Source organism: Saccopteryx bilineata, chromosome 3 (assembly GCF_036850765.1).
Source record: "Saccopteryx bilineata isolate mSacBil1 chromosome 3, mSacBil1_pri_phased_curated, whole genome shotgun sequence".
NCBI lineage: Eukaryota > Metazoa > Chordata > Mammalia > Chiroptera > Emballonuridae > Saccopteryx > Saccopteryx bilineata.
In genome coordinates, this window is record NC_089492.1 from 64,968,118 (window position 1) to 64,991,183 (window position 23,066).

The following is a 23,066-nucleotide window of genomic DNA, read 5'->3' on the forward strand; positions in this document are numbered from 1 at the left end:
CTGTCTCTCATGTTGCAACCCTCTGCAGCTCTAGGCTAGGGCATGGGCATTATGTAGGAATGTCTATTTCTCAGTGACCCACTTCTCTCTTTTCTTTTTCCTTTTCTCATTCTTCCCACAGAGCTCCAGGATTTCAGTAGTCATGGCAGTACTTTTCCTTGTTATTTCTGTTCCTTTTAATTTCTCTTAAATATCTTTGTCATTGCTCAAACTAGAATCTTGGAAGATTAATGTTATTTAACCATCCTGAGGGACTATTACTTTTTCATTTTTATCTTATTTCATGTATACTGCTCACAAAAATTAGGGGATATTTCAATGCTTCATATTCATTTTGAAATATCCCCTAATTTTTGTGAGCAGTATATTTTCTGTAGGTTCATTTGAGGAACCTATGGTTTTGATATCAAAGCAGCTGCTCCAATGCTACAAATCTTGGGTAATTATAGTGTTTTGTGAGGATTCTCTAATGATGTCCCCTTCTTGTTCCCCATGGCACAAAGCTGTCTGTTGCTGAAGTCTCTTAGGATGGATGTCAGTGACCTTATGTATGGCATGTCGCGGTTTCTCTCCCATGGTACAGGGTTTGATGTTAGCAGCTTTTGGGCAACCTCAATCAATGAGTGTAAAGAATGGAATAATTAAAACAAAAAATGGAGCTCTGACCCTAGGAATTCACAGAGAGAAAAAAGTTAATATTATGATACTAAGCTTCAACATGTCCTTTGATTAAATCTTCAGAGGATGATGTAAAGTGGATCACAAAGACCCATTTCAGGTGAACCCCGGGCTGGTCTATATTCAGACTTCCAAAAAAGCTGTGTCTAGGCATTTTTAATTGCTTGTGTCTTCTTGCTGGAAGTAAAAGAACTTGAGATTTCATCTCTACTCCATGGATATCTTCTCAAATGGAAGGGAAAAGCAACTTTTGGCAAATGCCAAGTTCTGGAACTTGCTGAATAGTTTGTATTCCTTCCCTACATAGTTTAATATTTTTCATTGTTCTTGTATTCATTAATTCTATAAAAATGTAGTAGGTACCAATTATGTACTATACACTGAGCTGAGTACTAGGGAATCCAGAAATCAACAAGGATCCCTTGTTCTTAAAGGCTTTTAGAGTAATGAGGGAATATGGTGACATACGATATAACAGAATTATATTAACCAGTTGTTTCTTACCAACCAGTCAAGTCACTCTTTTATAAATTACATTTTAAAAAAGCAAAGCAAACAGTTAAAAAAATTAAACAAGACAGTAGGGTTTATAACAAAACTTAAAGGGTAGGGCTCATAACAAAAAGCACTTCCAATTTTTTTTAATAATTTTATTTTTTTAATGGGGCAACATTAATAAATCAGGATACATATATTCAAAGATAACATGTCCAGGTTATCTTGTTGTTCAATTATGTAAAGCACTTCCAATTTTTTTCAGCTGTTTTTATACACTCACCTCCACAATGCTAAATAACAACTGCTACCTATTTATAAATCTTAGATATTTATTTGCTGAATTCCTACTATGGAAGATAATAATTTAATTCTTGTAAGTACTACTGCAACCCCCAACCTTCCCTTACCCCATTTTGTCAAGTTATAGTAAAATTGTTATCAGATTAATATTCACTGACTATTATTAAGCTCAAATATTGTTCGATGCATATAATGCACTATGATTGCTTCTTGTTTTACCCAGAGTTAAAAATTGGTTGGTTATTTATTTGCTTAGTTTTCTATGTATTTATCACTAACTCAGCCTGCTGCAACTTGGGCTGGTAGATGCTGTTCCAGGACATCTGTTTGCTTCAATTTTCCTTCAAATTCATTCTGGGAATTTCCTTATCTTTTTCCTATTTCCTAGATGCCATGTCTTCCCTTTTCATAGTTTTCCCTCCTGTTTAGGAGAAACACATTTTCTAAGAGCTAACCAAGGAGGGTATGTCAGCTATAAAATTTTTTGAGCGCTTGCATGTTTAAAAATTGAAAAATTGACCAAGTATAGGGTATAGTTATAACTCTAGATTGAGAATATTTTTACCTTGAAATTTTGAAGACATTATTCTATTATTGTCCAGACTGAAAAGTCTCATAATTCTGACTCCATTTTGCTTCTTGATTCTTTGCATCCTCTTTTTCACTGTAGAAGCCTTTAGGAGCTCTTTATTCCTAGTGTCCTAAAACTTTTAAGGAAGGCCTGGATTGAGAATCAGTTTTCATCCTCTGTGCTGACATTTGGGAGACAGTTTGAATCAAGAAGCTCAGTTCCTTTGGCTCTGAAAACTTTTCTAATATTTTTAAATTAACCTTATTGAGTTATAATTTATATACAATAAAATGTATTCATTTAAATGACTAAACCATATACATTCACATAACAGCCACTATAATCAATACAAAACCTTTTCATCATCCCAAAAGATTCATTAAAGGACCTTTCCAGTCAACCTCCCATCTAGCAATCATTGATTTGCTGTTACTATATACATTTATTTTTCAAGAGTTTTATATCAATGGAGTCATATAATATATACTCTTTTTTTGTCTAGCTTATTTTTCTCAGTATAATTTTTTTTTCTTTGTGACAGAGACAGAGAGAGAGAGACAGAGAGAGGGACAGATAGGGACAGACAGACAGGAAGGGAGAGAGATGAGGAGAATTGATTCTTGGTTGCGGCACTTTAGTTGTTCATTGATTGCTTTCTCATATGTTCCTTGGTGGGGGGCGACCTACAGCAGTGCGAGTGACCCCTTGCTCAAGCCAGTGACATTAGGCTTCAAGCCAGCGACTATGGGCTTAAGCCAGCGACCATGGGGTCATGTCTATGATCCCATGCTCAAGCCAGCAACCTCGTGCTCAAGCTAGTGAGTCCGCGCTTAATCTGTTTGAGCCCATCCTAAAGCCGTTGACCTTGGGGTTTTGAACCTGGGTCCACTGTGTCCCAGTCTGATGCTCTATCCACTGTGCCACCACCTGGTCAGGATCTCAGTATAATTTTTAAAAATGTTGTTCATACTGTTGTGTGCATCAATAGTTCATTCCATCTTATTGCTGAGTAAATACAGTATATTTATCCATTCTCCATTTGAGGGAAACTTGGTTGTTTCCAAAATTACAAATAAAGTTACTATAAAGATTTGAATATATGTATATGTGTGAACATTTTCATTTCATGTATGTAAATACCTAAAAATGTGATTGCTGAGTCATATCAAAAGTACATATTTAACTTTATAAGAAATATGTAGTTTGCTGTTTTCCAAAGAGATTGTACCACTTTAAATTTCCTCAGCAATAAGTGAGAATTTAATTGCTCCACATCCTCATCAAAAATTGGTATTGTCAGTCATTAATTTTAGCCATTCTAGTGGGTATACAGTGGCATCACATTTTGGTTTTATTGCATTGCATTGCATTGCATTTGGTTTTAATTTGCATTTCCCTGATGAGTAATGATACTGAGCATCTTTACTTGTGCTTCTGATTATTAGCATATGTTCTTTTATAAAGTATCTGTTGAAATTTTTATCCCATTTTTTTAATGTGTTGCTTTTCTTCTTACTATAGAGTTGCAAGAGTTCTTTATTATTCTTGGTAAAAATTGTCAAATACACAATAGCTAATATTTTCTCTCAGTCTGTGGTTTACCATTTCAGTAATGATGTCTTTCAAAGTGCAAGTTTTAAATTTTGATGAAGTCTAGTTTATCAATTTTTATGCGTTATGCTTTTCTGAAAAAACTGTTTGTCTATGTTTTTTTCTAGAAGTTTTATATTTTATCAGTTAAATTTGGATATGATACACTTTGAGTAAATTTTTGTGTATGGTATGAAGGGTAAAAGCTCCTTTTTTCTACTTAGATATCCAGTTGTTTCAACTGCATTTGTTGAAAAGATCCTTCATTGAATTATCTTGGAACTTTCGTGCTTCCTTGTGGAAAAAAAAATCAGTTGAACATGAGTTTGAATTTATTTATAAACTCTGTACACTGTTTCCTTGATCTCTGTGTCCATTCTATGCCAATACCACAATGTTTCGATTATTATAATGTTTTGCTTTTTTCTTGAACAGAGACAGAGTCAGAGAGAGGGACAGATAAGAACAGACAGGAAGGGAGAGATGAGAAGCATCAGTTCTTTGTTGTGGCATCATAGTTGTTCGTTGACTGCTTGTTTATTTATTGCTTTCTTATATGTGCCTTGACTGGGGAGCTACAGCAGGGTGAGTGACACCTTGCTCAAGCCAGCGACCTTGGGCTCAAGCCAATGACCATGGGGTCATGTCTATGATCCCACGCTCAAGCCAGTTACCCTGCGCTCAAGCCGGATGAGCCTGTGCTCAAGCCAGCGACCTTGGATTTTCCAACCTGGGTCCTCCATGTCCCAGTCCGACGCTCTACCCACTGCACCACCACACTATTATAATGTTTTTTTTGTTTGTTTGTTTGTTTTTTTCATTTTTCTGAAGCTGGAAATAGGGAGAGACAGTCAGACAGACTCCCGCATGCGCCCTACCGGGATCCACCCGGCACGCCCACCAGGGGCGATGCTCTGCCCATCCTGGGCATCGCCATGTTGCGACCAGAGCCACTCTAGCGCCTGAGGCAGAGGCCATAGAGCCATCCCCAGAGCCCCGGCCATCTTTGCTCCAATGGAGCCTTGGCTGCGGGAGGGGAAGAGAGAGACAGAGAGGAAAGCGCGGCGGAGGGGTGGAGAAGCAAATGGGCGCTTCTCCTGTGTGCCCTGGCCGGGAATCGAACCCGGGTCCCACACTATTATAATGTTAAAGTCACAAAATCATGTAAGTTAAATTCTCAAACGTTACTCTTTTTAGTAATATTGTTTTTTGATATTTTAGGTCCTTTACATTATTATATGAATTGTAGAATCAGCTTGTCAATTCTTTTAAAAATCATCTGGGCCTGAATTTTCAGGAGAGGCGATCATCTGTTTCTCCAACCCGCCCTCTCCTTCTCTCTCTCTCTTCTCTTCCACAGCCAGTGACTTGGTTGATTCAAGCACATCAGCCCCAGGTGCTGAGGATGACTCCATCAAGCCTTTGCCTCAGGAGCTTAAAATAGCTTGGTTGTGAGCATGGCCCCAGATGGGCAGAGCATCAGCTCCAGATGGGGGTCGCCAGGTGGATCCCTGTTGGGCACATGTGGAAGTCTCCCCTCCTCTTACATTAAACACACACACAAACACACACACACGCGCGCGCGCGCGCGCGCACACACACATTTCGAAGAGAATACAAAAAGAAATAAAATCTCATTAATTACTTATTGATTGCATGTTAAAATGATAATATTTTAGATATATTGTATTAAATAAAATATACTATTTCAATTAATAAAAAAATAAAAATCATCTGGGCCTTTCATTGGAATTGTGTTGAATGTACAAGCTAATTTGGAAAGAATTAGCACCATAAGAATATAGAGTCTTCTAATACATGAAAATGGAATCTCTATTTATTTATTTAGATCTTCTTTAATTTCTTCCAACAATGTTGTGTAGTTTTTGTTGTACAGCTCTTGCACATATTTCCTTAACTTTATCTCCAAGTATTTCATGTTTCTTGACAGGAACTGTAACTGGTATTTAAGAATATATTTTCCAGTTACTCATTGCTTGTATATGATCATTGATTTTTGCATGTTGACCTTGTATCTTATTGCTAAATTTACTTTTAAGTTTTAATAGCTTTTTGTAGACTATGATTTTACACATACTCAATCATGTCTTCAAAAAAAAAGACAGTTTTACATCTTCTTTTCCAAACTGAGTGTTGTTTATTTCATTTCTTGCCTTATTGTACTGATGAAGGCTTCTACTATAGTATTTTTTTTTACATGTTTGGACACTTTTAATAATACTTCTTTTTTATTTATTTATTCATTTTAGAGAGGAGAGGGAGAGACAGAGAGAGAGAGAGAGGAGAGACAGAGAGAGAGAAGGGGGGAGGAGCTGGAAGTATCAACTCCCATATGTGCCTTGACCAGGCAAGCCCAGGATTTCGAACCGGCGACCTCAGCACTTCCAGGTCGACGCTTTATCCCACTGTGCCACCACAGGTCAGGCTACGTATTTTATATTTACATTATAATTACTACTTTTAACTACTTCATTCTTTTGTGTAGATAAAGTTTCCAATAGTTATTGTTTTTCCTTCACCTTGAAGAACTTCCTTTATTATTATATTGTAATGTATGTCTCCTAGGGACAAGTTATTTCAAGTTTAATTTATCTGAAAACAATCTTTATTTTTCCTTCACGTTTGAAGGAGAATTTTACTGGATATATAATACTAAGTTGACGGGTGTTTTTGCATTTTTTTTTCTTTCAGCACTTTAAAAGAAATTATTTTGTATTCTGGCTTGCATTGTTTGTCATGAGAAGTCTATGATCTATGACAGCAATTTTCAACCAGTGTGTCACAGCACACTGGTGTGCCTCAGGATTATTTTTTAAGTGAGAGGAGAGGAGATAGAGACAGAAGAGGAAAGGAGATAAAAAGACAGAAGAGGAGGGGAGATAAAGAAATGTTCCTGCATGTGTCCCAACTGATATCCATCCAGCAACCCCTGTCTGGAGCCGATGTTCTGATCAACCCAGCTATTTTTAGCACCTGAGGCTGATGCACTCAGTTCAACCCAGCTTTCCTCAGCACCTTTGGTGACACTGGAACCAACTGAGTCACTGTCTGCAGGAAGGGAAGCGAGAGAGAGAAGGAAAAGAGAAGCAGCTGATCACTTCTCTTGTGTGCCTTGACAGGACATCTATACACTGGGCCAACACTCTATTCACTGAGCCAACCATCCAGGGCCTCTTTAGGTTTATAATTACCATCAAATATGAGAATTTGGGGGTTACTATATTTTTAGTTTTGTTCTTTTTTAACAGCTTTATTGAGATATAATTCATATACCATACATTCACATATTTAAAGTGTACAATTCAATGATTTTTAGTACATCTGTAGAGTTGTGCAATCATCAGCATAATTTTAGAATATTTTCATTGCCCCCCTCAAAGAAACCTTGTACCCATTAACATCACTTCCTATTTTCATCAACCCTTAGCTCTAGGCAATCAATGATCTATTTCTGATTCTATATATTAACCTATTCTAGACACTTCATACAAATGCAACCTCATTAATTGTCTTCTGTGGTGGCTCTTTGACTTTACATAATATTTTTCAAATTTATCCATGTTGTAGTATGAATCAGTACTTCATTCCTTTTTAATGCCAAATAATTCTTCCATGTGCATAGACATAACATATTATTTTATCCATCCATTTGTTGACGAACATTTAAGTTATTTCTACTTTTTGGGTATGTTGAATAAGGTTGCTATGAACATTCATGTACAAGTCTTTCTGTGGATGTAAGTTTTCATTGCTTGTGGTCTGTACTTAACAAGTGGAATTTTGTGTCATATGTTAAATTCTGTGTTTAACATTTTGAGAAACTGCCTGTTTTTGAAAGCAGCCACACTATTTTACATTCACTCCAGAAAGTATCAGGGTTCTAATTTCTCTGTATCATTGCCAACATGTTATTATTTGTCTTTTTAGTTATAGCTATCTCATCAGGTGTGAAGTGGTATATAATTGTGGTTTTGATTTGCATTTCCCTAATGACTAGTTATGTTGAGTATCTTTCACATGCATATTAACCACTTGCATATCTTCTTGGTAGAAATGTCTATGAAGTCCTTTGCTCATTCATAAATTAGAATTTTTGTAGTTGTTGTCTTTGTTGTTGAGTTCTTTATATATTCAAGACATGAGTCTATTATCAGATATAGGATTTGCAAATACAGGGTGGGGCAAAAGTAGGTTTACAGTTGTGAGTTTGAAACTATTATTTATTATTATTATATTATTTTCCATATGAACAACTGTAAACCCACTTTTGCCTCTCTTCCTAGTCTGTGGCTTGTCTTTTGCATTTGCTGAATGGTATTCTTTGAAGCACAAAAGTTGTTAATTTTTTTAAAGTTTAATTTATCTTTATTTCCTTATGCTTTCGTTGTCGTATCTAAGAAGGCTTTTTCTTAATTCATGGTCATAAAGATTGATTTCTATGTTTTCCTCTAAGAGTTTGTAGTTTTAACTTTTTACATTTAAGTCTCTGATCTATTTTTAATTGATTTTTGTTTAAATTATAAAGAAAGGATCCAACTTGATTCTTTTGCATGCAGCTATCCAAAGATCTCAGTAACATTTATTGGAAAAACTATTTTTTCAGCATTGGCTTGTCTTGGTACCCCTGTCAAAAATCAATTTACTATAAATGTGAGGGTTTATTTCTAGATTCCCAGTCTCATTCCATTGATCTGTCTATACTTATGACAGTGCCACTCTTGATTGCTGTAGATTTGCTGTAAGTTTTGATAAAGGAAAGTGTGAATGCTCCAACTTTGTTCTTTTTCCTTTTTTTTTTTTTGTATTTTTCTGAAGTTAGAAGTGGGAAGGCAATCAGACAGACTCCTGCATGCACCCAACTGGGATCCACCTGGCATGCCCACCAGGGGGCGATGTTCTCCCCATCTGGGGCGTTGCTTCCTTGCGGTGGAGGCCATGAGCCATCCTCAGTGCCCAGGCCAACATTGCTCCAATGGATTCTTGGCTGAGGGAGAGAAAGAGAGAAAGGGGAAGGAGAGGGGGAAGGGTGGAGAAGCAGATGGGTGCTTCTCCTGTGTGCCCTGACAGGGAATCGAACCCGGAACTTCCACATGCCAGGCCAGTGTTCTACCGCTGAGCCAACCAGCCAGGGCCAACTTTGTTCTTTTTAAGAATGTTATGACTGCCCGGGTACCTCAAGGCCACTATTTCTTAAGAAATATTTTCTGGCCCTGGTGGGTTGGCTCAGCGGTAGAGCGTCGACCTGGCATGAGGGGGACCCGGGTTCGATTCCCGGCCAGGGCACATAGGAGAAGCGCCCATTTGCTTCTCCATCCACCCCCCCCCTCCTTCCTCTCTGTCTCTCTCTTCCCCTCCCGCAGCCAAGGCTCCATTGGAGCAAAGATGTCCCGGGCGCTGGGGATGGCTCTGGTCGTGGCAGAGCGACGCCCCCTGGTGGGCAGAGCGTCGCCCCTGGTGGGCGTGCCGGGTGGATCCCGGTTGGGCGCATGCGGGAGTCTGTCTGACTGTCTCTCCCCGTTTCCAGCTTCAGAAAAATAATAAAAAAAAAAAGAAAAGAAATATTTTCTGCTTCTGTCTTAGTTTGGGCTGCCATAACATAATACTATAGACTGGATGGCATAAAAAATAAAATTTATTTCTTATAGTTCTGGAGGCTGGGAAGTTTAAGATCAAAGTGCTGATAGATACTGTGGTCTGTTGAGAGTGTTCTTCCTGGTTTGCAGATGACTGTTTTCTCCTTGTATCCTCACATGGTTAAGAGAGAGAGGGAGCTCTAGGCTCTATCTTTTTTTATAAGGATCCTCATGACCTAATTATCTCCCAAACACCTCATCTCTAAATATGATCACATTGGGAATTAGGCTTCAGCCTATGAATTTTGAAGGGAGGGACACAAATATCCAGTCCCTAGCATTGCCCCTACTGCTCCTAGGAATTCATTCATATACATGTTTGAATATTTCTAGTATCCTACAAGCTATTGAGGCTCTGCTTTTTTTTTAGTTTTTTTTTCTCTCTGTACCTCAGATTCGATAATTTTAATGTTATGTCTTTGAGTTCTGATCTTTTCTTCTGTAATGTCTAACCTACTTTTTTTTTAGGTAAGAATAGGGGAGATAGTGAGGCAGACTCCCACATGCGCCCCAACTGGGATCCACCCATCAACCCTGTATGGGACCAATGCTCCAGTACCGAGCTATTTTTAGTGCCTGAGGCTGACCAACTTGGACCAATTAAGCCATCCTCAGCACCTGGGGATATGCTCGAACCAATCAAGCCACTTGCTGTGGGAGAGGAAGAAGGAGAGAAGGAGGAGAGGACGTTAGGGTGAAGCAGATGGTTGCTTCTCCAGTGTGCCCTGACCTGGACTCGAACCTGACATGTCCATACGCTGGGCCAGTGCTCTATCCACTGAGCCACCAGCCATGGCCTCTAATCTACTTTTAATCTTGTCTAACTAATTTTAATTTTAGATACACTTTTCAACGCCAGACGTTATTTTTTTCACATCTTCTATTTCTCTTCTCTTTGCTTTCATGCTTCCTTTAAATTCTAGAGTATATTTTTCTTTTAAAAGTCCTGTTTTCTAATTCTATTCTCTATATCATTTCTGGATGTTTTTTCTTGACTGACTTTTCTTCAGTTATGATTTATATTTCCATGGCTCTTTTTTGCAGTTCCTCTCCCTGCACTGTGGTCTGGAAAGTGCCTTTGGGCAGAAAGCTGGGATAATTAGAGAGCTCACCTTGTTTGTTTTCCTTCTCCTAGGGATCCCAGTTCTGTACAATGTCTGGAAAGTTGTTTCACATACTTTGTCTACTTTTCTTTTCTTTCTTTCTTTCTTTCTTTCTCCTTTTTTTTTTTTTTTTTTTTTTTTTTTGGTGAGGTATGATTCTTATCTTGGTTAATATATCATGGCCCATTTTATTATTTTAAAGTATAATTTTATTTTCTTACTTTATGAATCTTGTACTTTTATTAGTTATATATTGGATATCCTGAATTAATGCTGTTTTGTTTTTTTTTTACTTGCTTATTTTCCATTTTTTCTCTTTTTGTTTTTTTTGGAGACTTCTCCATTTTTCACATTTAAGCTTTATATCGAATATTTAACTTTACTTATTCTATTTTAAATTTCTAAGTGCTCTCATTAACTTAATGTTCATTTTCTTTTAAAAAAGAGAATCCTGTTTTTATTTCAGGTAAAAGAATCTTTTTTAATTTCTTTTAAGAAATTAATTATAATGGGATTTGTTAAAGTTTTTGTTTTTCTTTGCTTCTATATTATGTTTCTTCAGAGTTCTTCATCCCTTTGTTTCTGTCTTTCTTTGATTTTAGAAGCTTCCAGATATCTAGTGATTCTGAAATACCTGTTCATTAAATGAGAGCTCTGTATGAAGGACAGGCTTACTGACTGCTTGGTCTCACTGCATGGCAGCTGGGTACGCTGCTGGCATTTCCCCTGCAGAACCCGAAAATATCTGAATTGGGAGGTGTTTCTCTTGAGCTGGTCAGTTTACCTGGAGATAATTTCTCCAATCTCTTGCCCAAAGTTTTTAAGCCACACAGAAAGGGTTTTGATAGTAAAGCCTTGTTTGTCTGCATAAAAGAGGGAGGAAAACAGGCCTTCTAACATTGTAGTATTGTCTTTCACTGAATCCCTATTTTCAGCATTGCCCTCTGCTGTGATTTTTTTGAATCACAACCACTCTGATTCAACTTCACAAATTAAACCTGCGCCCTGTACCTTTGTTTTTTTGCTTTTTGTTTTTGTACCTTTGTTTTTAAGGTATTATATCTATGTAGTCTTTTAATTTTTCCTTCTCTTGTTTTTCAGTTTATATACTGAAATTTCAGGTATGAGGAAATATTTATGAAAAGCTTGAAGTTTCTTAATCCATAACAAGAAAAGAAGTTTCTAATATGTTTATGTGGCTTTGGGTAGAAGAAAAACAATGCAAACTCTTGCCACGGCATCCTATTGTGAAACATGCATAATACATGGTACTCGACCAGACATAGTCTGACTGTTGTTAAATCCAACAGATTTCTGTTAACCTCTTATCTGCCCTCATGATAGTCGCTCAACAGCATCCAGTGCAAGTGGTCATTCCCTCTTTCTTGAAGTTCCCTTTTCTCTTGTCTTCTCTTACATCATTGACTCCTGGTGCCTTCTCTGATAAACAATTTCTAAACATTGGAGTATTTCTGTGCTTGATCTTAGCCTCATTTACTCTTTACCTCTAGTGTCTTTCACCCAGTTGCATGGTTCTAAATATCATATGAATGCTGTTGACTCCCAAACTTTCCAATCTTTCTTCTGCTTTGAACTCCAAATGCCTACTTGACCTATCCATTTCAATGTCCAGTAGATATTTCAATAGAAGGAATTATTGTATTCCTTCCCTGTATTTCCCAACTTATAAAGGCTACCACTATCTATCTCACACAAAAGCTAGGTGTCATCCCTGATTCTTCTCTTTTCTTTATTCCTACACATCCTACTCATAAGCAAGTTCTGTGAGTTCAATCTAAAATTTTCCCTGCAATCCATTCACTCCTCTTCTCCAAGCAACCATCTTTTCATTCTCAGCCTTTGTAGCAGTCTCCCACCTGATCACTATACTGTTGTTTTTGTGACCTATTCTTCACTTAACTGATAGAGAAATCCGTTAAAATATAATCCTTTCAGTGACTTCCTATTGTAATTAAAGTCAAGCTCAAGACCACAGCCTAAAGCAGGGGTCCCCAAACTTTTTACACTGGGGGCCAGTTCACTGTCCCTCAGACCGTTGGAGGGCCAGACTATAAAAAAAACTATGAACAAATCCCTATGCACACTGCACATATCTTATTTTAAAGTAAAAAAACAAAAAAGGGGAACAAATACAATATTTACAATAAAGAAAAGTAAATTTGCCTGACCAGGCGGTGGCGCAGTGGATAGAGCGTCGGACTGGGATGCAGAGGTCCCAGGTTCGAGACCTCGAGGTCGCCAGCTTGAGCGCAGGCTCCTCTGGTTTGAGCGAGGCTCACCAGCTTGAACCCAATGTCGCTGGCTCCAGCAAGGGGTTACTTGGTCTGCTGAAGGCCCATGGTCAAGGCACATATGAGAAAGCAATCAATGAACAACTAAGGTGTTGCAATGCGCAATGGAAAACTGATGATTGATGCTTCTCATCTCTCTCTGTTCCTGTCTGTCTGTCCCTGTCTATCCCTCTCTCTGACTCACTCCCTGTCTCTGTAAAAAAATAAAATTAAAAATTAAAAAAAGAAAGAAAGAAAAGAAAAGTAAATTTAAATCAACAAACTGACCAGTTATTTCAATGGGAACTATGGGCCTGCTTTTGGCTAATGAGATGGTCAATGTGCTCCTCTCACTGACCACCAATGAAAGAGGTGCTCCTTCCGGAAGTGCGGCGGGGGCCAGATAAATGGCCTCAGGGGGCCGCATGTGGCCCGCGGGCCGTAGTTTGGGAACCCCTGGCCTAAAGGGACCTTTATGATCTGGCTCCTATACCTTCCTTTCTAATTTCATGTTATACTGTTGTCTCTTTATTTATTCAACAATTACTTATTGAGTACCGACAACATTTCAGAAACTGAGCTAGGCACTATCATAGTAAACTGGCCTATTTCGTTCCTTGGACACTTTAAGCTCTCTTTGGACTCAGCATCTTTGTATCTTTTGTTCCCTATGCCTGACATGTTTTTTCCCTAGCTCTCTGTGCAGATTCCTTCTTTCTCATCCTTTAGATCTCAGCATGAATGTCATTTTCTCAGAGGCCTTTTTTATAACCTGGTTGTTTCATTATGCCATCCCATTTAGTTCCTTTATAATACTTTTCACAATTTCCTGTACTTATTTTTTTCCTGACTGTTCCCCTCCCCTATTTCACAGTAATGTAAGCTTCTGAGGATAGAGATTTGTCTTATCTATGATTGTGTCCCCAGTGCCTAGAACATGTTTCTCCAAGGGTCTAGACAGTACCTGGCACCCATATATAATAATAAATATTACTGAATAGATAAATTTAATGGAGAGGTTTAGAAAAAGCTACATAAGGGAGGTGAGATAGAGTTAAGTCTTAAAAATAAGGACTTGGTTATTTAAATATTGATCATTAGACTGAATAATCAGCAATATGAAGGTATTTATTTTGGTTACACATTTATCCTGGTTGCACATTATTAACATGGCCTGAGAATAATCTCTGTAGGCCAAATTGCCTGGTTTTACTGTCACTAAGAAAAACTTCCTCTGGGATTATAAGACTAGCAATTTTATCCAGTTATCAAACTTTTATTTTCTGTTCAGAATTAAAAATATAATAGACTAAGACTTTAAAAGTAAAGAAAATAAAACGAATCTTGGTAATTATGATAATTAACAACTAACCAGATCTTTCAAGATCTATTCATATATCAATATTTACCACTTATTACTGAACATTTATTTGCCAAGCATTGTGCTTAGATCCTAGGCTTACAAAAACATGTAGGAGAAATACTTGTCCTGTACTTCAGATTGATGCTAGCTTGGGAGCCTGGAATTCTCCACCGTCCTCTCCTCAGGAAAAGTCAGCTTCAGTGCTTAGCCACTCTGTTACCGTCTGTCATGGCACGAATGTGGAAGCTGTGCACAGCTTAGGTCTTCTCTGCTTAACCAGAGATCTAAACTCCAGCTTCTGTTACTTTTAGTGGGATCACATGTAACAATACATCTAAGATACATCTATCACAAAATCATATTATTGATACAAACACTGTAAAGTCAAAGGAAATCTAATTCTAGTGAATAAAAAATGCCCAATTAAAAACATTTAGAATACTCAAAAATTTAAAGTGTTTTTCAATGCAGAATTTATCTTGTAAACTCCTTACACCCTTCATATTGTAAATTGAAATGATTGAGTCATGCTTTCTTATTGGTCTTTTTATTTTAATTTTTTTTTCTTTTTTGTATTTTTTCTGAAGTTGGAAACAGGGAGGCAGTCAGACAGACTCCCGCATGCGCCCGACCGGGATCCACCTGGCATGCCCACCAGGGGGCGATGCTCTGCTCATCTGGGGTGTTGCTCTTTTGCAACCAGGAAAGACCAGGGTAACGTTTTTAAGGTCAGCAGAAAGCTGGCTGGAAGTAATTTTGAAAATAAGAGCGCTATTTAGGGAAGCAATAAGCTCATTCTTTCTTCTATGGTTCCATGTAAAGAAATTATACCACAGCCCATCCCATTGCTAAGCCATAAACTGTGAGGTGACAGCAATGTTTCCAAGAAGCCTTTCTTAGCCCCAGGATGAGTTAGTGCAACACAGTACTTATAAAAAGAGAATCACTTTGTAGTCTTGTTACTTATTGACTCTGGGTTTTTTGTGCCCAGAGATTATCCTTCCTTCCCCTGTTCTACACAGAGTAGTACAGTGCTTGACAAATATGTAGGTGCCCAATATATATCTGAATGAATAAATAAATAAATAAATAATTGAATGAATATAGTATGATATGATATAACATGACATGAATATACTTAGTGCAAATTGGAATAAGTTCAAGATCTAGGTGATTCCCCAAGGAGTAGCCAGGATAGAGTTCAGGTCTAGTCATGGGTCAAGAAATCTGATCTCTAGAGAAAAACATTTGATGGAAAATAAAAAGCATGACTTCCTTCCTTTTTTCTTTTTTTTAAGGTGAAAGGAGGGGAGATGGTGAGACAGACTCCTGCATGCACCCCAAACTAGGATCCACCCAGGAATCCCATCTGGGGCTGATGCTCAAGTACAAAGCTATTTGAAGCACCTGAGGCTGAGGGTGATACACTCCAATGGAGCTATCCTCAGCAACCAGGGCGAATGCTTGAACCAGACAAGCTACTGGCTGCAGGAGGGGAAGAGGGAAAGAAAGGGGGGGAAAGCAGATGGTCACTTCTCCTGTGTGCCCTGACTGGGAATCTAACCTGGGATGTACATATGCTGGGCCGACACTCATATCAGGCACAGGGAACAAAAGATCCATTGAGCCACTGGCCAGGGCCATGACTTTCTTATTAGAAAAACTGTTTTTGTTGGTGAGGGATGGAGGCATTGGGGATAGAAGAAAAAAAAAAACAGGTAAGAGGGCAGAATTATGCAAATAATTCTTAGTATATTTATATTAAGAAGTAGAGATTCATAAGCTAGTTTTAAAACAAATCCAGAATAGTTTTTTTCTGACATGAGAAGCAGAGAGGCAGAAAGACTCCCACATGCACCCAAATGGGATTCACCCAGCAAGCCCACTAGGGAACGATGCTCTGCCCATCTGGGGAACTGCACTATTGCATCCGGAGCCATTCTAGCACCTGAGGCAAGGCCATGGAGCCATCCTCAGTGCCTGGGCCAACTTGCTTCAATGAAGCCTGGCTGCAGGGGGGGGGGGGGGGAGAAAAAAGAGATAGAGAGAAGGGAGAGGGGGAGGGGTGGAGAAGCAGATGGGCGCTTCTCCTGTGTGCCCTGACTGGGAATCGAACCCAGGACTTCCACGTGCCAGGCAGATGCTCTACCACTGAGCCAATCAAACAGAGCCAAGATGAATATTTCTTTACACTACCTTCACATGTAGAAGTTGGTTGTCAACTGCTATGAGCTGAGTAAGATTCTCCAGTACTTCTAAGTCCTTTATGTCATCAATATTATTATTGCTGATATTCAATATAGAGAGGGACTTCTGTAAGAAAATAATTAAATTAGCATTAGTAAATAGCCTAATTAAGTACTATATATAGGAACCAGAAATCCTAATCTGTGAAAAATTTAAGATTTATCAATTCAGGCTGTTTTGCTTTTTAGGCAAGACCATAAAAACCTGTGGAGATTTTGTTTCTCTGTCATTATTTTGTTTTAGATGGAATGTTTAGAACTATTGTAATTGTGATATAACTTACAATTTTTTTTATAAATTTGATCAAGATATATGAGAAATTTATAGAGAAAAGAAGCTAAGAATCAAGAAGCAAAGAAAGAAAAAAGGTGTCCCAATAAACAAATAACAATGTAGAAAATATGCTTACTTCAGTTTTAGCAAATTATCATTTTCTGTTAAAGACCACTAAAATTTGTACTTACGTAGGAAGAAATCGTTTTTGTCTTTGTTTTTCTAAATAGAAAACATTGACCAAGAATTAAAGAATATCTGGTTTTTATTTTTATCTCTCTGTATAATTTTCTCTTGACAATCCATATGTTCAGAAGCCACTTAGAATAATAATTAACAAGCTAATTAACAAGAATTCCAACACCAGCTATTAATTCCAACACCAGCATAAATGTACAGTAGAGCAACACTAAATCAAAGCCATCTTAAAATCTAAGGTCCAGAAATCTCTAACAAGATTGAGCCTGCCCACCCAAGTATCCACACACAGCTAACATATAGAGAAGATACTTCCTGACACTTAACACTTAAAATACAGCTTTAAAAATTATGCCTTATATCTAGAATTTCAGAATCTGCTTGAATCTAGGCAAAAATTGAGTAGGCAAAAACGTTTGCAGTGGTGTTTTGGAGTGAAACTAGCCATCCCCACAGTGTGGTCAGTCTGCTTGGATCAGTTGAGATTCAGTTGAGGCACAATTGATTCTATGGGGAGGATGAAGGGAGCAGGATAGAACCAAGTCACTTCTTTCTTTTCCAGTTTAAAGCAGTATCCCTTAATTGTTATGTTTGGTTCAGAAACTTTATACTGTCCTCCATTTCTGGGTCCTCTAAAATAAAACCAACAGAATCTGTAAATACAAAAATCATGTTTGATTTTTGACCCCTGCCCAGAATTGAAGGTACCATGTCCCTAACAAATCCTGCTTTGAGGACTAGTAAAAGCCTACGTGTCACCCTCTGGCTTTTTAACTCATTGTGACACCTCCATGTGATGTCAGGTGACAGCTGGAGCATCAAATCCAATGCTCCCAGACCTGTCTGCTTCTGCTGAGTCAGAGAGCCAAATGTAGCACAGCTTACAATTAAGTCAGAATTTAGCCTGACCTGTGGTGGTGCTGTGTGGATATAGCGTCGACCTGGAACTTTGAGGTCACTGGTATGAAACCCTGGGCTTGCCCTGTCAATGCATATACAGGAAGCAACTACTACTGCAAGTTGATGCTTCCCACTTCTCCCCCTTCTTTCTCTCTCTCCCTCTCCCTCTATCTCTCTCTCCTCTCTCTAAAAACTAAAAAATATAATCTGAAACAAAACAAAACAAAAAAACAAATCAGAATCCAGCGAAGATATGACACTGTAAATGACTCTCTAGTTTGTTTAAAATTTGCCAAAGTGCACTCCTCTTTCCTTTGGCTTTACGACACATGATAATCACGAAGGTCCAAATTATGAGCGAATTAACATCTGTTAGAACTTCATACTTTCCAAAACCTTTTAACACCCTCCTTTTGATCCTTCCAGTAGCTCTAGAAGCAGGTATTATTCCCACTTTATAGCTGCTGAGTCTCTGAGGAGTTATGTGGGAAAAATTAGTTTTAACCCCCAAACTCTCAGTTGGCTTATAAATATTCAGAGTATGTACAATGTATAAAAAGAACTTCATCATCTTCCCGGTACACGCTAACTATTAATCACTATATGCTTTGTTAGAATACTCAAATGTGGTCTCACCATCAGAGAATGAAGAGTTCTTGGGTCAAACAGAAGCTTTTCTCCAAGGGGAAGCCTCTGACTTTCAACATGAAGCTCTCTTAGTCCTTCTAATCCTTCTAGACCTTCTATGACAGCAATGTAATTACCTCCAAGATACCTGCAAAATATGACATAATTTTAAATAGACATTCTGTGAACAGCGTGATCTGTAAACATGATAAAAACAAAATCATAGAGCTGTGTGAAATTATACAAATAGAATGTTCACTTTATATTGAATCAATGAAGGTTTATCCATATGATTCTTACATGTAATTTAGTTTAAGAAATAAGTATTTTTTAAGTGTAAGAATTGAAATAGTCCTTATTAAACTATCTACCAATGCTTCTTATGTATAGGGTACAGAAGAATTACCTAGGTTGTAGGTTTGAAAATGAAGCATTCTGAGCCTAATCCACAGAGATTCTGACTTGGCTATCTGAGGAAACCAGCATTTCCCGCCTCATGCCTCTCTCCCCATTTCCAGGCCCCTGGCCCACATTTTAAGAAGCACTGATAGTTCTTTCAATCTGAGGAAACTGGATCCACCAATCTTCTTTAATTAAAGGTATAGTAAATGCCTTTTTACAATCAAATCTACATCAACATTATTAATTCTATGACCTTGTCCTTTTGAGATAAGTGATTCTGAAAGAAAGGCACAGAACTCATTTGAGTTCCATGGAAACTTTTTTCACCATTTGAGCCTACAGAAGGATGTTTTTAGGTATTCCTATAAGCCCTTAAGACAACTCAAACTCCTGCAAAAAAATACACACACACACACACACACTAGGCTTAATAAGACAAAAATTGTCTCATAGTACATTTAAAACAATTTATTTTGTACTACTAATACTAAAAGAGAACAAAAACTGTGGCCTGTTTCACAAAACTGCAGATAATGGAAACATCTACATGCAAAAATGTTACTGTAATGAAGAGAAACAATTATATTACTTAATAAAAGCACTTACAGTTTTTCGAGTTTCTTTAATGATGTGAGGTTCTCTATACACGAAATACAATTGTTTTGTAGGTATAAGTGGGTCAGATTTGTGGCAAAATTCAAGTTAGTTAGTTGACTAATACGGTTATCATACAAATATAAAACACTAAGATTTTTGCAAAGAGAGAGGTCTTCCTAAAAGGAAAACAAAAACAGGTCATACTTGATTTTTCCTGAAGACTTATGTTTGTTTTTAAGAAAGTTTTTCACTTAATCATTTTGTAATTTCCTTAAGATTAATATAAAAGAACAGTCTTCTTAGCACAGTCAAAACAACACTAGAATAATTATAAAACTGGTTTTACCTTTTAGTATTCTGTAACTATAGCAATAAAATTGTATATATATATATATATATATTTTTGTATTTTTCTGAAGCTGGAAACGAGGAGAGACAGTCAGACTCCCGCATGCGCCCGACCGGGATCCACCCAGCACGCCCACCAGGGGCGACGCTCTGCCCACCAGGGGGCGATGCTCTGCCCCTCGGGGCGTCACTCTGTCGCGACCAGAGCCACTCTAGCGCCTGGGGCAGAGGCCAAGGAGCCATCCCCAGCGCCCAGGCCATCTTTGCTCCAATAGAACCTTGGCTGCGGGAGGGGAAGAGAGAGACAGAGAGGAGCGGGGGGGTGGAGAAGCAAATGGGCGCTTCTCCTTTGTGCCCTGTCCGGGAATCGAACCCGGGTCGCCCGCACGCTAGACCGACGCTCTACTGCTGAGCCAACCGGCCAGGGCCTAAAATTGTATTTTTAGAAGAAAGATTTTCCTAGTGCAAGAAATTTTCCTTGGAAGCAATTAAGGTTCTCTGGAAATTTAAGCATTTAACAAATTATTGCTCTAACATTATAAATCAAGTCTTCTTAGTCTTTCTGTAGGATTGAAAGTAAATTGTTGTGATTTATAATACAGAAAATTGAGTCTCCTAGATATTCAAGAACAATAGATTAATAAAAATAACTATGAACCTGGGCTGGGTAGCTAGCTCATTTGGTTAGAGCCCTGATGGCGAACCTTTTTATAAAAATCACCTACTTTTGTAGTGCTGGTCAACCTGGTCCCTCCCGCCCACTAGTGGGCAGTCTAGCTTTCATGGTGGGCCAATTACGGTGCCGTATGGTTGCTCCCCTACCCCCATCATGAAAGGTGGACCGCCCACTAGTGGGCGGGAGGGACCAGGTTGACCAGCACAGCAAAAGTGGGCGTTTTTTTTCTTTTTTTTACAGAGACAGAGAGAGAGAGAGAGAGAGAGAGAGAGACTCAGAGAGAGGGATAGATAGGGACAGACAGACAGGAACAGAGAGAGATGAGAAGCATCAATCATCAGTTTTTCGTTGTGACGACACCTTAGTTGTTCATTGATTGCTTTCTCATATGTGCCTTGACCTTGGGCCTTCCACAGCCCCCTTGCTAGAGCCAGCGACATTGGGTCCAAGCTGGTGAGCTTTTTGCTCAAGCCAGATGAGCCCCCGTTCAAGCTGGTGACCTCGGGGTCTCGAACCTGGGTCCTCTGCATCCCAGTCTGATGCTCTATCCACTGTGCCACCGCCTGGTCAGGCAAAGTGGGCGTTTTTATAAAAAGGTTTGCCATCACAGGATTAGAGCTTTATCTGATATGCCAAGGTTATGGATTTGATCCCTGGTCAGGGCACATACAAGAGTCAACCAATGTAACTTCACACCTTAAGGAACTAGAAAAAGAAGAACAAAGACAACCCAAAACCAGCCGAAGAAAGGAGATAATAAAAATCAGAGCAGAAATAAATGAAATAGAGAACAGAAAAACTATAGAAAAAATCAATAAAACAAGGAGCTGGTTCTTTGAAAAGATCAACAAAATTGACAAACCCTTGGCAAGACTCACCAAGGAAAAAAGGCACAGGACTCAAATAAATAAAATCCAAAATGAAAGAGGAGAGATCACCACAGACATCATAGATATACAAAGAATTATTGTAGAATACTATGAAAAATTATATGCCACCAAATACAACAATCTAGAAGAAATGGATAAATTCCTAGAACAATACAACCTTCCTAGACTGAGTCATGAAGAAGCAGAAAGCCTAAACAGACCAATCAGCAGGGAGGAAATAGAAAAAACTATTAAAAACCTCCCCAAAAATAAAAGTCCAGGCCCAGACGGTTATACTAGTGAATTCTATCAAACATTCAAAGAAGACTTGGTTCCTATTCTACTCAAAGTCTTCCAAAAAATTGAAGAAGAAGCAATACTTCCAAACACATTCTATGAGGCCAACATAACCCTCATACCAAAACCTGGCAAGGATGGCACAAAGAAAGAAAACTACAGACCAATATCTCTAATGAATACAGATGCTAAAATACTAAACAAAATACTGGCAAACCGAATACAACAACATATTAAAAAAATAATACATCATGATCAAGTGGGATTCATCCCAGAATCTCAAGGATGGTTCAACATACGCAAAACGGTTAACGTAATACACCATATCAACAAAACAAAGAACAAAAACCACATGATCTTATCAATAGATGCAGAAAAGGCTTTTGATAAAATACAACACAATTTTATGTTTAAGACTCTCAACAAAATGGGTATAGAAGGAAAATATCTCAACATGATAAAGGCCATATATGATAAACCATCAGCCAACATCATATTAAACGGCATATAACTGAGGACTTTCTACCTTAAATCAGGAACAAGACAGGGTTGTCCACTCTCTCCACTCTTATTTAACGTGGTGCTAGAAGTTCTGGCCAGAGCAATCAAACAAGACAAAGAAATAAAAGGCATCCATATCGGAAAAGAAGAAGTAAAGGTATCACTTTTTGCTGATGATATGATCCTATACATCGAAAACCCGAAGGACTCCACAAAAAGATTATTAGAAACAATAAACCAATACAGTAAGGTCGCAGGATACAAAATTAACATACAAAAGTCCATAGCCTTTCTATATGCTAACAATGAAATATTAGAAAACGAACTCAAAAAAATAATCCCCTTCACGATTGCAACAAAAAAAATAAAATACCTAGGAATAAACATAACAAAGAACGTAAAGGACCTATATAATGAAAATTACAAAGCATTGTTAAGGGAAATCGAAAAAGATACAATGAGATGGAAAAATATTCCTTGTTCTTGGATAGGAAGAATAAATATAATCAAAATGGCCATATTACCCAAAGCAATATACAAATTTAATGCAATTCCCATCAAAATCCCTATGAGATTTTTTAAAGAAATGGAACAAAAAATCATCAGATTTATATGGAACTATAAAAAACCCCGAATAGCCAAAACAATCCTAAGGAAAAAGAATGAAGCTGGAGGCATTACAATACCTGACTTCAAACTCTATTATAGGGCCACGATAATCAAAACAGCATGGTATTGGCAGAAAAATAGACACTCAGACCAATGGAACAGAATAGAAAGCCCAGAAATAAAACCACATATATATGGTCAAATAATCTTTGATAAAGGGGCCAACAACACAAAATGGAGAAAAGAAAGCCTCTTCAACAAATGGTGTTGGGAAAACTGGAAAGCCACATGCAAAAGAATGAAACTCGACTACAGCCTGTCCCCGTGTACTAAAATTAATTCAAAATGGATCAAAGACCTAAATATAAGACCTGAAACAATAAAGTACATAGAAGAAGACATAGGTACTAAAATCATGGACCTGGGTTTTAAAGAACATTTTATGAACTTGACTCCAATGGCAAGAGAAGTGAA

General features: G+C 38.0%; 1 protein-coding gene across 2 annotated transcripts in view; it reads right to left on the reverse strand.

Moving 5' to 3' along the window:
- PPP1R42 (protein phosphatase 1 regulatory subunit 42) overlaps window positions 1–23,066 on the reverse strand; it is a 50,538-nt gene that overhangs the window by 24,508 nt on the left and 2,964 nt on the right. For both annotated transcript variants that reach the window (XM_066264683.1, XM_066264682.1), the window contains exons 2-4: window positions 19,302–19,468; window positions 18,303–18,441; window positions 16,245–16,361 (exon numbers count right to left, since the gene is read on the reverse strand). In XM_066264683.1, coding sequence (XP_066120780.1) covers window positions 16,245–16,361; window positions 18,303–18,441; window positions 19,302–19,468 — 423 coding nt within the window. The remainder of the gene's footprint in view (window positions 1–16,244; window positions 16,362–18,302; window positions 18,442–19,301; window positions 19,469–23,066) is intronic.